Genomic DNA, 14,979 nt, shown 5'->3' on the forward strand with positions numbered 1-14,979 from the left:
AGGAGTCTCACAGATTTTGTTTCCTGTATCTAGTGGGAATGAGTTGCCAGAGAATCCATAACCTTTCAGTGATGTTTTGGTTAAAGCAGGGTGTGGCTGTATGGTGGAGACACAAAGCCACACTTCCCAACAACAACAAACAGTGCAAAGGAAGACTGGGAGATGAGGTAATCAATACATTTCCATGCCTGGAATAATCAGAACACAATAAGCAATGATTTTACGTCTGTAAAACCTCTCGTCAGTATTTGCTTCATTATGTTAGAGTTCTAGTGATGGAATTTAATAAATCCATTTGATGGTTTGAGGCATCCAGGAGAAAGTTTTTCTTCCACTAGGATAAATTTTCATTTGTCTTTATTCTAGTGAATCTGAATAAGTTCCATTATGTTTAACTGATAAAGCAGGAATATTAGCACTTCTTGATCCTGACCAGTATAGATTTAGGCAACTGCAACCCGTTGTTGAGGTACAATTGTATTCCCAACCTGTTTCAGTGTCCCCACTTATCTACTTGATTCCAAACTCCTGACTGCTCTCAGGTAGATTGCATCAGCCTCCAACGGTGCAAAATGCAGATGCGTGTGAAGTCCAGAGTATGAAGATTATACTGATGCTTAAACCAATTTGAATGTGTTGTTCATGGACAGAATATTTTCATACCCTCTCAAAACCTCTGAGAAGCTACAAATCAAACAAAAACACTGTAGTAGCTGGAATTAGACTCACCTTTACTATCAATCAGAAAGCAAAGCAATACAGTGATAAAACTGCACTGGTTTGGACTGACTTCAAACCCAATTTAGCTTGCTTTGGGCCACCACTCATTTACCTGAACTCCACGATTCCCATTTTCATAGAAAAAGTTTAATTCCTAACAACTCCCTTATGTTTATCTGCTTATGTAAAAGCAGAAGTTTAAGTGATTATAGTCAAGTTTCTTAGATAAACAACCATAAAGAACTGAATTGGAGAAGCTGTGCTCACAAAAAAAAACCCGTCATTAAGGCCTTCTGGTCCTTTCTCGTTCCACAAACATTGAAGGAGAAAATCATTCCCGACAGCGTCTGAAATGGGACCTGGAATATGTCTGATGACAAGAGTCTGTCTGTTCCACTGGATGTATTTGAGTCAAATACACAAATGAATTAGGGAATTGTAAGCAGTTATGAGACCTCCATGGCTGCTGTACTACTGCTGGAAGTCCCCGACACCGTGTTAGCCACCAGGCGCTCTCTACTGCCGAAAACCTCTGAAACTGGAGAGATAAAAAAAAAGATTCTTCAGTCATAAGCAGCCAAACTCAGCGTCTGTGTTCACATGCAAAGATTTCAGCTAATCTGATTGAATGCATTCTGATTACAGATTAAGACTGAGGTCTTTATTCTCACTCTACTCAACAATCTGAATCGGAAAATCTGTTTACATGCTCACTACAAGTAATTGATCCAAAATGACGCGCATGCGTGGAGAACCGCTTAGTGTAGACGTTACCATGACAGCGAACATCACGTGAGTCCAGTCAGAGTGAGATGAGCAGCAGTGAGCAGTGATTGTGTTTTTAGCTGCTTTAAAATGACGTCAGACTCAGGAAAACGTCCTTCACACGTCCTTATTAAAGAAGGCCGAGAGGAAGACGTCGTGCTCTGAGACGCATAAGCTGGACGTCCGTCCCACCGCCGTCTTTTAAAGATCAGAGCATGAACTTCGTCTCCTCTGCAGACCAGTTTCTGCTCCGCCGTGTTGAACGATATAAACTCTCACTGTGACGCGACGCTCATGCAGAACGGACTGAAACTTTCCGATAGGGAATGTAATCGGATACAGGCGTTTACACGGATATTATTCTTCTATTTAACGGATTATTTACAGGATTAACCACCTTGATCAATCAGATAGAAGCTGTATTCTGAAAGGCCTCAATCTAGATTATTCCGACTGAAGTGTTTACATGGATGTATTCTATTCCGATTGAGCTGTTAGTCGAATCATTAACAGATTAGGCCCATGTAAATGTGGCTAGTGAGATACAACACAATCATTTAGATAGAGTTATTGCATCTTTACACTGGAAAATATGTAAAATGCTGTAAAAGAAACTTTTCATACCACACATACAATAAACAACCCTCTTTCCAAGAAAGCCGGGACGCTATGCAAAATGTAAATGAAAATAGAATGCAGATCATGCGAGAATCATTTAAACCCTATTTTTAAACGGAAAATAAAACAACATATCAAATGTTGAAACCGAGAAAAAAGGCTGTGTTTTGGGAAAAAAAAACTTTTTGAATCTGCTACCAGCAACAGCTTCCTGAATTTTTTGGAAAGGGGTTGTATCTTATGGTTTCAACTAGCTGGCAAATACCAGACAGGTAAAGACTCTGCAAGAACGCTAAACTAAAAACACGTCAGAACAAAAAATCTGCTAAACATTTGGCACAACACAAAACTCGAGCTTAAATAAAGTGCATATTTGGTTTTAGCTTCATCTCCGACAACAATTTACTAATTCTAACAAACATGCATGTATTTTGACATAAAAACATTCACATATTTAAGTATTTAACTGTAGCCAATTAGCTCGACTAGGCTATAAAAAAGTTCGTCAGCTTACAAGCCCTCAAACGCTCAGTAAGAGCGAGGCTGAAACAGCCGCCACTCCAGAAGAAAGACTCATTTCATTTAGGTCTGTTGGAGAAGATGCAGTATGGAGAATTTGGATTTGTCCGTCACGTCATGTGAGAACACAACGTAGGTTCTGAGCAGCGTTTGTTCAAATAACGACTGGAATTTTACTCATTGTGTCCAGCAAGATGAATCCCTCCCAGACACGGGAGAACAGAACCAAAACTTCCCAGCAGAACCTCTAAAGTCATTTATGCACAAACTGAGCGCAAGATCAGTAACACGTTTCATACCAGCAGCTACATCACTAATGTCCCACACACGCAGTCCGTCCTTCTGTCCTCCAAACGCATACACGAACGGCAGGTCGGGGCAGCAGGCCGCACAGAACATCACGCCCTGATGGAGAAAGAAGAACAACTCAATCGTCTAGTGTAAAATCTTTATACTCAAAAACGTCGGAATGGATTAGACATCATTTTCTCCTAAAACTAGACACTGCAGTGGTCTTCGACTCCTGCAGAGAGCCACTAAAGAACATGTGACCAAAAAGTTTAAATGTGACTAATAATGGCTGCCAGTCCTCTCCTCTGAGACCGCCATGTCAGTAACTATTACTAGGTCACGGCCTTCAATCATTAGCTTCTTTAACCCTAAGGCGGTGCTCATAAGGCTACATGAAGCCTACATGAACAGTTCAACTGACACAGTCCAGAAGCTATATGCAAAAACGTACAGCAGGTAGCGCTGGTGCTGTAACAGCTGCAAGGTGATTTTAATGTAACGGCTGATCTGTGTGCACTGAGCTACAAAGTCAACTGATATAACGCGTTATATCATTTCACCCCTGCCCCCCAAAAAATGGACCTCACACAGGTGTTATGCCACCTTGACATCAAAGTTGACCAAAGCAGACTTTACAACAAACGGCTACTGGAACAGGCTGTTATAAACGCTCATGTAGCTCTTGTTTACGTTGGTGTCATGTAGCCTTATGAACACTTTATCACCTAACCCTACAGTAAAGTGCCACCACATAATCTGACAGACTACTCTTGATCTGATGGAAAAAAGGTGATCAAGGTGGTGAAGCTGTCGTGCAGATGTACCATTTTCATATCTCTGGAGTGAATCAGGCTGGGCTTGTTGCCCAGGATGTCCCAGATCTTCACGTGTTTGTCAGCCGAGGACGTGACCAGACAGCCGCTGACCTGACTGCTCAGGTCCATACCTACGAGTGAGAACAGCAGATCACAGAACTTCAAAGAGAACGCTCCATCACCTTAATAAGAGGCAGACCAGAGACAGACGCAGGATAAACTTGGTGACAGTGGATGATGGGAGGTAAATACAGTAATCATGTAATTGCTGAACTTTTTCCTGAATTAATATTTCTGGCAAAACAGAATTTATATATTTTTATTCTGTATTAAATTTGTATTAACCGTACCTCCTCGTTTCTGCGCTCACTGTCCACCTTATCAGCTCCACTTACTGTAGAGCTGCACTCTGTAGTTCTACAGTTACAGACTGTAGTCCATCTGTTTCTCTGACAGTGTGTTAGTGTGTGTTGTGTTCACTTTCACTTAGAAAATTAACAAAGCATGTAAACGGACCAGGAAGGTTAAAGGTTAAAGCTTCTGCATACGATCAAGTGCAACTATACTATGAATTTTTCAAAATATTTTTTGAAGGCTTAAAAAAAAAAAAAAAAAAAAAAAAAAAACCCTCGATCTAAAGACTTAAAATCACTACATAGCATGTAAAGTACATGTGATCTGATGCCTTTATCAGTTTCTCAGTGATGACTTCTTTATTCAGGCTTCAAACAAACACACACGATGAGTTAAAGAAAAAAAGGAAGACGCTGAAGCTTCTCTGAGGACTACAGCCAACTTCCACCCGTTCCTTCTCTGGGGTCCTACCTGACACTTCTCCGTCGTGTGCTCTCAGCGTAAACACCAGCTTGTCTGACCGGGCGTCCAGACAGTAAATGAAGCCGTCCTCTGTACTTGCCTGAAATATAAAAACAACGATTGTTTACATGAACTAAAGGCTAAAACGCTCTGAGATCAGTTTCTTTCACTTCACATAAATTTACCAACTACAACACTCACGAGGAAGTTGCAGGGAGAGAAGTGATTCCACACCAGACGCTCCACCTGACCACTGAACCGCCAGATACGATGGCTGGACTCTGGACTCCGACAGTCGTACAGGATAGCGGACCTGGAAAGCGCACGCGGTAAGAAAGACGGACCTCATTACAACTTTAATTAAGATAAAACCACGAAGAGACACAGAACGGAATTGACTGGTCTGCATACTTATCGTAAGATCCAGTGACCAGTGTCTGGGCTTCAAATGGGTGGAACTTTAGAGTTTGAACCTGAAACAACCGAAATTCATAATTAAATTTTCTCATTAACATGTTTTATTTGCACCTTTTGGTAAAACAATTTAATGCGCATCTCTACAGAGAAGGTGCTGCATACAGTAAGCCTGTTCTGTACGTGTCCCTACAGACCTTATCTGTGTGCAGTCTTAATGTCGTTGCTGGTTTGCCTTGCACTAAATCCCAAAGAACCACAGTTTCATCAGCTGAAGCACTGCCCAACACATTCCTGAGTAAAGCAATAATCAAAATCAATCAATCAATCAATCTTTATTTACGCTCAGAATACACAGAGGAAGACCCTCATTTGTCTCTAGTATGTTTATATATACTCGTCTTTATCTTTACGTCTTCGTTCTCATCTATCTTTACTTTCTTTTTATTTACGTCCTTTCTGTTTTTTGTGACAAAATGACAGATGTTAATTAATAAAAACATTAAATTCTAAAAAATTAATAATAATCGTTAGTACATTTTAACAAATTAAAATCAATAAAACATTAAAGTTACAACAATATACTAACAAAATAAAATGAGGATCAATATACTTAATAAAACATAATGAATTATTTTTGCAAAAGCCCTAAATTACAAGCTATTATAATATTCTAATTATTATATTTAATTAAACACCAGTTTGGCTCACCTGACCAACTTATTCCACGACAGATCCAACACAGCGTCTGTGTGCCCCTCGACTTGCTCAGCACTCTAACAGAACAACAGACCTTATGAAGAACAGACCACGCTTGGAGAAATGTTAGTATTAAAATATACGCACTGATTATAAATATATATATATATATATATATATATATATATATATATATATATATATATATAGCACTGAAACCTATTCCATCATTTATTAGCATGAAATTATTTATGAAATTCCAGATTGTGCCCAGTCGTGCCGTCGTCCCTCTCTGGTGTCGTGTGACTCATTAGAGTTACAGGGTTCCAGGTGTGAACGGGAAGCAGGGCTGGTAAATTTGGTGTTTTGGGTTCAATTCACTCACACTGACCACTGGATATTCAACACGGCACCTCATGGTAAAGAATCTCTGAGGATGTGAGAAATAGAACTGCTGCTGTCCACTGACCGTTCAGTTCCACTCTGTAGTTCTACAGTTACAGACTGTAGTCCATCTGTTTCTCTGATACTCTATTACCCTGTTCTTCAGTGGTCAGGACCCCCATGGACCCTCACAGAGCAGGTACTGTTTGGGTGGTAGGTCATTCTCAGTACTGCAGTAACATGGATGTGGTGGTGGTGTGTTAGTGTGTGTTGTGCTGGTGCGAGTGGATCAGACACAGCAGTGCTGCTGGTCCTGGGTCCTGACCACTGAAGAACAGGGTAACAGAGTATCAGAGAAACAGATGGACTACAGTCTGTAACTGTAGAACTACAGTGCAGCTATACAGTCAGTGGAGCTGATAAAGTGGACAGTGAGCGCAGAAACGAGGAGGTGGTCAGGATGTTATGGCTGATGGGTGTATTTGACCATAATGTGTGCCACTTGGCACAAATAGGAAGTGTGAAACTGAAACCTTCTTGCTTTTCTTGGTCTTCTTGGTTTTCTTGCTGCCCAGTGAAAACACAGGCTCTAGGCAGTCCACCACGTCTAGGTCCCACACGTCAATAATGGGAGTCATGTTCCCCACGGCTGCATAATTCCCTGTGAGAAAGAACACAGTAGACTGAAAAGAGTCGGAAAATCCCTGCAAAGAGGACAGTTTAAAATATTAAAGCAAAACTTCAGAACACGGTAAAGGAACTTTTTAAATCACACTACAAATGGAGTTACTGACCAGCATTTTACTGCACAGTCAAGCGCAGAAACAGCTTCTCAGTAATTACCAGCTTTACAATTGTATGTTTTTCAAGGCTAACCGTACAGAGCAAGCAACGCTGAGGATGAAGGACAAATGCCATGTTGACATTTATTTTTATCACCAATATAATTAAAGCCTTATTAAATATTATTAATATTATATGAGGTATTTTACTGTTAACACTTATTTTACAAACTGCTTGCTCCCTAAAAACAAACCCAGGACCTTACAGCTGTGTTTTCCATGGAATGTAGTTTATGTATTAGGGCTGAGCGATAAAACGATAACGACAATTATTGCGATATAAGACCAGCAGAGCGATAAGAAAGCTTTGATACATCTTCTATATAATATACGATTCTCACACTTCCGCATTCTATTGACAGCCCTGGTGGCGTTTTCTACTGCAAGGAAAGTGACACTACTCTGCTGTCACCAGGAGAGGGCGACGAGTAACGAGTCTTTAGCAACAGCTGAACCTGTTTGAGTGGTGTGACGGGCGATCTGAAGGTCAGTGGTAGATCAGTGGCAGCGATAAATCACGTCTGATCCTCACAACCAAAGCGCGGTTACAGCACTCAGTCACGTTTTAGTATTAGCGCATTCCCAGGCAACAACAGTGAAAGACATAAGTGAGTTCATGAGAGGTGCAGCCCTGAAAGTAAACCGAGGAAGCTGTGAGGTGTTGGAGAGGGGGAGAGCGCCATCTTTCCAGGCTAGCTGTTTTAGCAGCTGGCTAACCTGAAGCAGCTCCGAGAATTAGAGACACAAAAGCACCGCTTTCAGTTTAAACATACCTAAAAGGAGGACTCTGCCTGTCTGGAGCCGACATACTGCAGTTCACCCCGTAAACCACTACGACAGAATAGAGAAACCCAGCCGTCTGCTAGGCGTCTGCTGTCTGAACACTGACGTGCTCTGACATGGCTGTGTTAGGACTGATGGCACTAAGGCAGTGTGATCCATCACTGATGTGCCGAGTCAGCTAACGTTCGCTGTTCATATCACGTTGACGTTGTTGAGAAAGTAAACGGTTTAGCTCTGTTGTAGCCACGTGTTTAGCGTTTGTAACGGGATAACGGAGCCTCGTCACCAGACAGCCAAAATAATATTTTCTCTCTTTATTATGACTATTACAAAAACTGTGGCTGTGAGTTTCCAGCTGATCAGAAACTCTCCCCATGACAGATTGGTGAGATGTTCCACTGGTTGGTGAGTGTTTGTCATGTTCTGACCATAAAGGACAGTTTACAACAGCGATTAACCACCAAGGAGCAAAAATCAGACATATATCACGATATGTACAGAAATCAATATGAATTTTGTTTATGGTGATAACAGTTTTGGACATAGAGCTGGGCGATAAGTACTATGCAAAAGTCTGAACAGCCCCAGTCAAGTGATGTATTGATGACTTTCTAAGTGAAAACAACACACAGGGAAACTAACAGTTTAAAATGGGCTCTAATTTTGCCTTTTATGTTAAATTTTAATAAATAAACACTACTTGTGCATTAAAGTGTGAAAATATGTGCGTTAGCTTAAATCACCGTGTCATTAGACCCATTTGCATATGACTATAAAGAGACAGCTAGTGTTTTTACCTGTGCCTTCTTCAGGGCTGGGGTCAAAGTTCAGCCACTCTATGCTCAGCGGGTAAGCAGGGAGGAGGATGTCGTGGTGGACGTACAGAGAGTCCTCTTCAGAGTTATATACTGAGAGTATATACAGAGATAGTCCATAACTACTACCAACTCAACACCACAGACATGACAGAGAAAGAAAACACTTTACAGTAATGAGCAACGACCACACATCACTGACCGTAAACCTCCAGGTTGCAGCAGTCCTTCTCTGCCCTGCCTGCCAGAATGAGGTTGTCTGTAGGTTTAATCTGGAAATCTTCCCTTTCATACTGTTCCTACAACACAGATCACAAAGAGGTAAACAAACTCCCAAGAAGTTTAATGTAGAAAACACACATGCAGCGTAAATATGACCACCCTAACGCACAGAAATGATCGTTTCAGTTTTCAGTTCAATTCTACTGTCATTATATACACACAGGGGTCCAGTACCACAAAACATGCTCTGCTGCATAAACACAAGAGCGCACACGTACTAGCAGAATAACAGACGGCATACGTTTAAGTCAGAGAACCCGAGAGGGAGTGTGCGGTCATGAAATAACATCCCGGCTGTGATTTGTCAGAGTCGGACCAAATCAGACTGAGCCGTAAAACTGACCCAATATCAGGTTCAGCTCAGTTTGGTCAGTTTGTCCAGATCAGTATTAATGTTGTTTTGTTCCAGCCGGTCTGTAAAGCTTCTTACAGCCCGTTTAGTTTGGCGAATGGTGTTGGGTTCATTTCTGGCTGATTCCAGGTTGTTCAGCTGTTCTTCTGTCACAGCTGCCGACTGAAAAGCTGCTCAGTGGTGACGACAGTTTGGGAATTTAGCGTCGTCTCGTCTTCAGAGTCGGACCAAATCGGCTGTCGGTCAGATGTGGTCTTAACAGCGTCCGTTTTCTGTTTGTGGCAAAGTGAGAAGTAAAATCGTTCAGATGGCTCGAGCGTCTCCTACAGCTGTCAGAGTCGTTGCTTAGCAACAGCGTCTCAGTGCAGTGATACAGTGTTTGTGAATAAATCGTGATGTTCTGGTGAAATAACAGCAGTTAGAACGGCTCTCAACCAATCAGCTCACCTGGCCTGAACTACCTGTTGTATAAAAATATACATAGTACAAAAACAATAAGGACACATTTAAAAGAAATGGTTCTATATAGAACAATGAACACCCAAAGCACCGTTTGCATGAATAAAGGCTTCTCTGCATCATGAAAAGGTTCTTTGGATTGATGGATGTGCTGTAGGGTTCTGTATAGAACCACTTTGACAAGTGTTCTATACAGCACCACAAGGGTTCTTTTATGCTTATAAGCTTGACATTGTAACAATAGCAGAACCCTTTTGGGTCCAAAGAAGCCTTTAGCCATAGAAGGGGCTCCCTGACTGTTGATGGATCTATTTAGAACCAGTTTCTTTGCTAAATATCTGTAGTGTTATACAGCACCATGATCTTTACTAAAGAGTGTAAACAAAGACAGAACAATAGCGACACAGAGACTTGCTGGTTCTACAAAATGTGTTTAGTAACAATGTTATGAATGTTCAAGTGTTCAGTCCAAGTACAGAAGAAATGTGTTGTTATAACTGACATTATTGCAAATGCATTTATGAGCTTATTCTGGTTGTCATGGTGGTCTGCATGCTAAAAGTGCCCCCTGCAGGAGAAACTGGCCACACACTTTCCACTAAATCAAAGCCTTTTCCAGTAATGCTGCAGAGTTTCTGTAATTCAGCTAACCACCAGCACACAATCTGTACAGAGAACTCTGCAAATTTGACTCGTATCACATGCAGTAACTTTTAAAGGCCACACAACGAAATGTTTTAACAGAAAAGGTAAATAAAACATGTAAATACTATCCAATACTACTCATTACTTTTTTTTCTACAAAGGTGTAAAACAGAAATCAAAAGAGCTTTCTCTCCAGGTTAGAGCTAACTTAGCTGCTCTAGAGTAATATCCAGTCACTTTAGCTTATTTTTGCAGTAAGTCACTTTGAGGGAAGCTTAAGTTAAAATAAAATAAGAGAAAGCCGTCCGGTAAAGCCAGCAGAACAGCACATAGCAGAGAGAACTTCTTAACAACCCTCCTTCACCACTACCACCTCCCACCAGCCACCGGGGTGTGCAACAGCACATTTCTTAAACGTGGACCCCAGGATCCCAGCATATTGTAGCGCTTTCAAAAACCGTTTTACTAGGCATAAAGAAAAAAGCGGCAAATTTGCACACAACTGTTTAATAACAGCAGGCTTATACACTTGGAAGGTCACTATAATCGGAGTGGACACAGCTAGTGTGAGTGCTGTTCACAGGTGTGTCTTACTGTGTCTTTAATGGTGATATAAGGGTCTTCTTCATTAGTGCCGAACACCGTCAAACCGGCCAAACTGTCCCCGAGGTTGGCCGTCGCTAGATCACAGATAATCACAAAATCAAAAAGTGACCAAATTTCCTGAATAACTGAGAATTCAAAGGTAAAATTTAATTTTTACCCAATTACAACTAAAATAATAATAATAATAATAATAATAATAAGAAGAAGAAGAAGAAGAAGAAGAAGGAGATAAATGTCTTGCCTATTTCCTGCTCATCATACTTGTCCAGGTCATACTTAGCAAGTTCATCGTCTTCCTTTTGCTCTGCTTCATCGTCATCTTTCACTTCTGCAGGTGCTTCTTCAGTCGCCTCGTCCGGCTTGTTCGCCATTCCCTCCTCATCCTCATCACTTTCCCTGGACAACAGAATCAAATCATAACGGTCACAGCACAAAACCTATTTTCCTCAAATCACTGCAGTATTGAGATCTCCTGAACTACTAGAGAAGAAGTTCGTTGTGACGTTGCTCCACCACCTAATGATGATTTTCATGCTACACCATTGTTGGGAAATCAGAATAATAAACATCCATAACTAACAAGTATTTTTATTAAAACAATATTTTAGGCTTTCAGCTTTAAACTTCTGATGTAGTCTGAGGAGATCAGGGTGTATTTTAAGGGTTAGGCTGTGGTGCATGTGTGGAGCTGGTGGGTGTTTCAGTGTCTGTAGGCTGTCTGTTGTGTTAGGAACATATGGATCATCTATCCTGCACTTTCTCTACGTGTCTCAGACAGACTGAGTCTGGTGAGAGTCGCATCTGTGGGTGGGGGTGGGTGTAGACCTGGATAGTTACTTAGTTTTGTACTGAAATATCTTGAAAGGAAAGATAAAAAGATAAAAAGTAAAAACACACAAAAACAAGGTGACAAGCCAGGTTGAGCCTCGCTTGCGTACATTATGAGACGTATTAAGGGGCTTGTCTAAAATGGTTTCATTAAAAAAACAACATAATCCTCTTATAATGAGACTGTTTACACCAACACTCAGGCTACAGTCAGACACAACACAGCAACGTTTTCCCCAAGCCACTTTTACCGTAACTCATCCTTTGCCTCGGCTACGATGCGCTGCAGCTCTTCTTTGCTCAGCTCCACCTTAAACAGACAGGGAAACCGGTACTGGTCAGATAAGTCTACTTCTCATGGTTTAGGTCAGTAACAAGAATATGAACGTTAATCCAGAAGGATGCCGTTTCGGTTCCATCTACAAGAGCACAATCTTAAATAAAGCTCTTCGTAACGCTGAACAATTTGGTTTTTTCCAAAGCTGCAATTTTCAAATCACCATTTCTATTATACTTCACATCATTCAACACCGTCCTGAAAGATGTAAGTGGAGAAATGAATAGCACTGCTTAAAAACAGGCAGTTTGAAATACTACACCAGAGGTCACTAACAGGCGGACCGCGGTCCGAGTCCGGACCCAGGAATTGTCCTATGTGGACTTGGACCTGTAACCGATAAACTATGGAGAATTATTTAATTTTGATGGGGTGGTCCTGTTTTAATGGGTGTAGCTTTTCTAGCCTTTACAGTGCTGCTTTATTGGAAACTCAGACCAATCACATGCACTGTGAATATCACACGTGACGCTGCTCAGCCAATCAGATCTGTGCATTACGATGAGCTCTGAGACTCGAGTCAGTGACACCACACAGGGGAGGGACGAGGAGAGAAACAGCAGTCAGAGAAGAAAGTGAGTCAGAGGGAAGTTATTCCACATGACGTGATCTAGAAAGAGGAAACTGACAGTAAATGTTGTTGAAATCTGACCGAACCGGACTTTATTTGATCTGATGTTCAGTAAATGTTGTTGAAATCTGACCGAACTGGACTTTATTTGATCTGATGTTCAGTAAATGTTGTTGAAATCTGACCGAACTGGACTTTATTTGATCTGATGTTCAGTAAATGTTGGTGAAATCTGACCGAACTGGACTTTATTTGATCTGATGTTCAGTAAATGTTGTTGAAATCTGACCGAACTGGACTTTATTTGATCTGATGTTCAGTAAATGTTGTTGAAATCTGACCGAACTGGACTTTATTTGATCTGATGTTCAGTAAATGTTGGTGAAATCTGACCGAACTGGACTTTATTTGATCTGATGTTCAGTAAATGGTGTTGAGATCTGACCGAACTGGACTTTATTTGATCTGATGTTCAGTAAATGTTGGTGAAATCTGAGCGAACTGGACTTTATTTGATCTGATGTTCAGCTGTCGACTGTATAAGATGCTGATATTGCTACTCGGCTCCTTCAGTAAACAGTAGACGGCGCGGAGTCGTGATGCAGGTCAGACGTTATGATGTTCTGGACCTTCGCTTGAGGACATTCTCTCTAACTGGACCTTAGTGAATTTTAATTAAAGACCCCTGTATACACTGTACGACCCTCCGGCCCAAACACCTCAAGTGTAAAAGGCTTGAAGCTTCATTTATAAAGTATTAATAAACTGCGGTTTTAATATTGATCAGAAATATCACCATTAGACATTTCCCCCATCTGTCCAGCCATATTCCTACACCGGCTTAAACAACGAAGAAGAAGCATTTGTGGGAGATGGATAAATAAATAACAGACAGACAGACAGATAGACAGACAGACAGATAGACAGACAGATGAATGAATGTAAACGTTCTCTGTCTGACACGGACCTGTAACTCGGACAGGTGGGTCTTATCACCTGAATCTCTTCCTAGAAGATGCGAGTTTCACACAGAGGACTGCCCGTAATCCGGATTTACCGCACGGCCGCTAATAAGGCGGGTAAACGCGGTTTATTCTATAAACTCTGAACACCGGTCACTAACCGGAGGACTGGGGGTCAGAGCCGCTGCTGACCGCTTTCCAGACTGCCCGGGCCGACCTGTGAGCCCCGCCTGTCTGAAATGTGGGGCTCTGTTTATATTTATATCTGAACTTTAACAATAAACCCACGAGGAAGGAGAAACGCAGGAGCGGTCAGAGGGGAACTGCTCGTCCGCCTCACAGCGAACAGCAGAACCACAGGCAGGTAACCGAACCGGACCGGACCGGACCGGACCGGGCTCACAGCTAACCGGACTCCAGTGATTCGCGTACCTTGTCCGGCGTTTCTCTGGAGACCCCCCGGCCCACCCAGCCGACGCAGGTGATCTGAGAGCTCATCGCCGCCGCTGCTCCGCACGACCGGCCGACCACGTGGACGCTCCGCGGTCCTTCTACAGCCGGTCTCGGAGTGATGACGGAATCCGCCCGCCATAAAAGAAGTCCTTCTACAATAAAGCAGCGCCACCAAAAAATCGAATTCTGTTATTTTCTGCTTATTAATAAATAAATTTCCTGATTATTAATGAACTCAGGAGAGAGGAGAATCCTGAGATCTGTGCTGTAACTGTATCAGAGCAGTAATGGGCTCGTTCAGCGGAAACTGCAGAGAAATGATCTTCTAGATTAGAGTAAAACGGCCAGAAGTAAACAAGCAAAGCGAGTTATTATTATTATTATTAATATTATTATCATCATCATCACCATTATTATTATTATCGTCATCACCATTATTATTATTATCACCATTATAAATGATTATTATTAGTGTTATTGTTGTTGTTTTATTCAATCAGTATGAAAAAACTTTCCACGTCGTGCAGCAACTTTTAACAACCAGAGCAGCAACGATCCGCTCAGTTCATGTGATCAGAATAAGAACTTAAAACTAAAAACACGAGAAAAAATAAACGAATAAACTAAACAGAAACGGGCGTTAATGTGGTGTTTACATCTGGAGTAACGAGCCCAGTTAACGGCGTTTTCACTGCACATGTTCGGGGTTTGTGAAACAAGCCGAGTCATTTAGGGAATTCTGAGCCCGAACCCGAACCCGAGCCCGAGCCCGAGCCCGAGCCGAACGCTGAATAAGCTCTAAGTTCTGATAAAGATCAAACCCACTGAAGTCAAAGATGCGAAAAGGGGTTCGGTTCCGGTCTTAAACGTTGCGTCAGCCGCTGAATAACTAACGGCGTGTTTTGCGCTGAAGCTTCGTGGTCTGACGTGTTTTTCCTTTTCTCCAGATATTCTCTGACAAAGACGCAGTTTATGGACAATTACAGACAATTACAGCGACGAC

The 14,979-nt window shown here is 41.7% G+C and overlaps 1 protein-coding gene across 2 annotated transcripts; it reads right to left on the reverse strand.

Moving 5' to 3' along the window:
• Positions 1-710: 710 nt before the first annotated feature.
• On the reverse strand, positions 711-14,108 carry pwp1 (PWP1 homolog, endonuclein). 2 transcript variants are annotated; one of them, XM_017686991.2, is made up of 15 exons: positions 13,956-14,108; positions 11,905-11,963; positions 11,067-11,221; positions 10,814-10,899; positions 8,684-8,780; positions 8,464-8,574; positions 6,575-6,702; positions 5,670-5,734; positions 5,156-5,252; positions 4,956-5,017; positions 4,746-4,857; positions 4,554-4,644; positions 3,738-3,859; positions 2,922-3,027; positions 711-1,258 (listed from the first exon to the last, which is right to left on the reverse strand). In XM_017686991.2, the coding sequence occupies exons 1-15, from the start codon at positions 14,019-14,021 to the stop codon at positions 1,167-1,169; spliced, it is 1,449 nt and encodes a 482-aa protein (XP_017542480.1). In that variant the 5' UTR covers positions 14,022-14,108; the 3' UTR covers positions 711-1,166. The 2 variants fall into 2 exon arrangements, with proteins under 2 accessions (XP_017542480.1, XP_037397210.1); XM_037541313.1 differs by lacking the exon at positions 13,956-14,108 and adding an exon at positions 13,529-13,550.
• Between the last annotated feature and the right edge of the window lie 871 nt (positions 14,109-14,979).

This window comes from Pygocentrus nattereri, chromosome 1 (genome assembly GCF_015220715.1).
Source record: "Pygocentrus nattereri isolate fPygNat1 chromosome 1, fPygNat1.pri, whole genome shotgun sequence".
NCBI classification, from domain to species: domain Eukaryota; kingdom Metazoa; phylum Chordata; class Actinopteri; order Characiformes; family Serrasalmidae; genus Pygocentrus; species Pygocentrus nattereri.

Excerpts from the sequence above, each read along its gene's own strand:
- pwp1 (XM_017686991.2), bottom strand. The coding sequence starts at position 14,021 with ATGAGCTCTCAGATCACCTGCGTCGGCTGGGTGGGCCGGGGGGTCTCC. Across the intron at positions 4,858-4,955 it reads GTCACTGGATCTTACGATAA|GTCCGCTATCCTGTACGACT; the intron begins GTATGCAGACCA and ends TGCGCTTTCCAG. Across the intron at positions 3,860-4,553 it reads ACACGACGGAGAAGTGTCAG|GTATGGACCTGAGCAGTCAG; the intron begins GTAGGACCCCAG and ends TCTCACTCGTAG.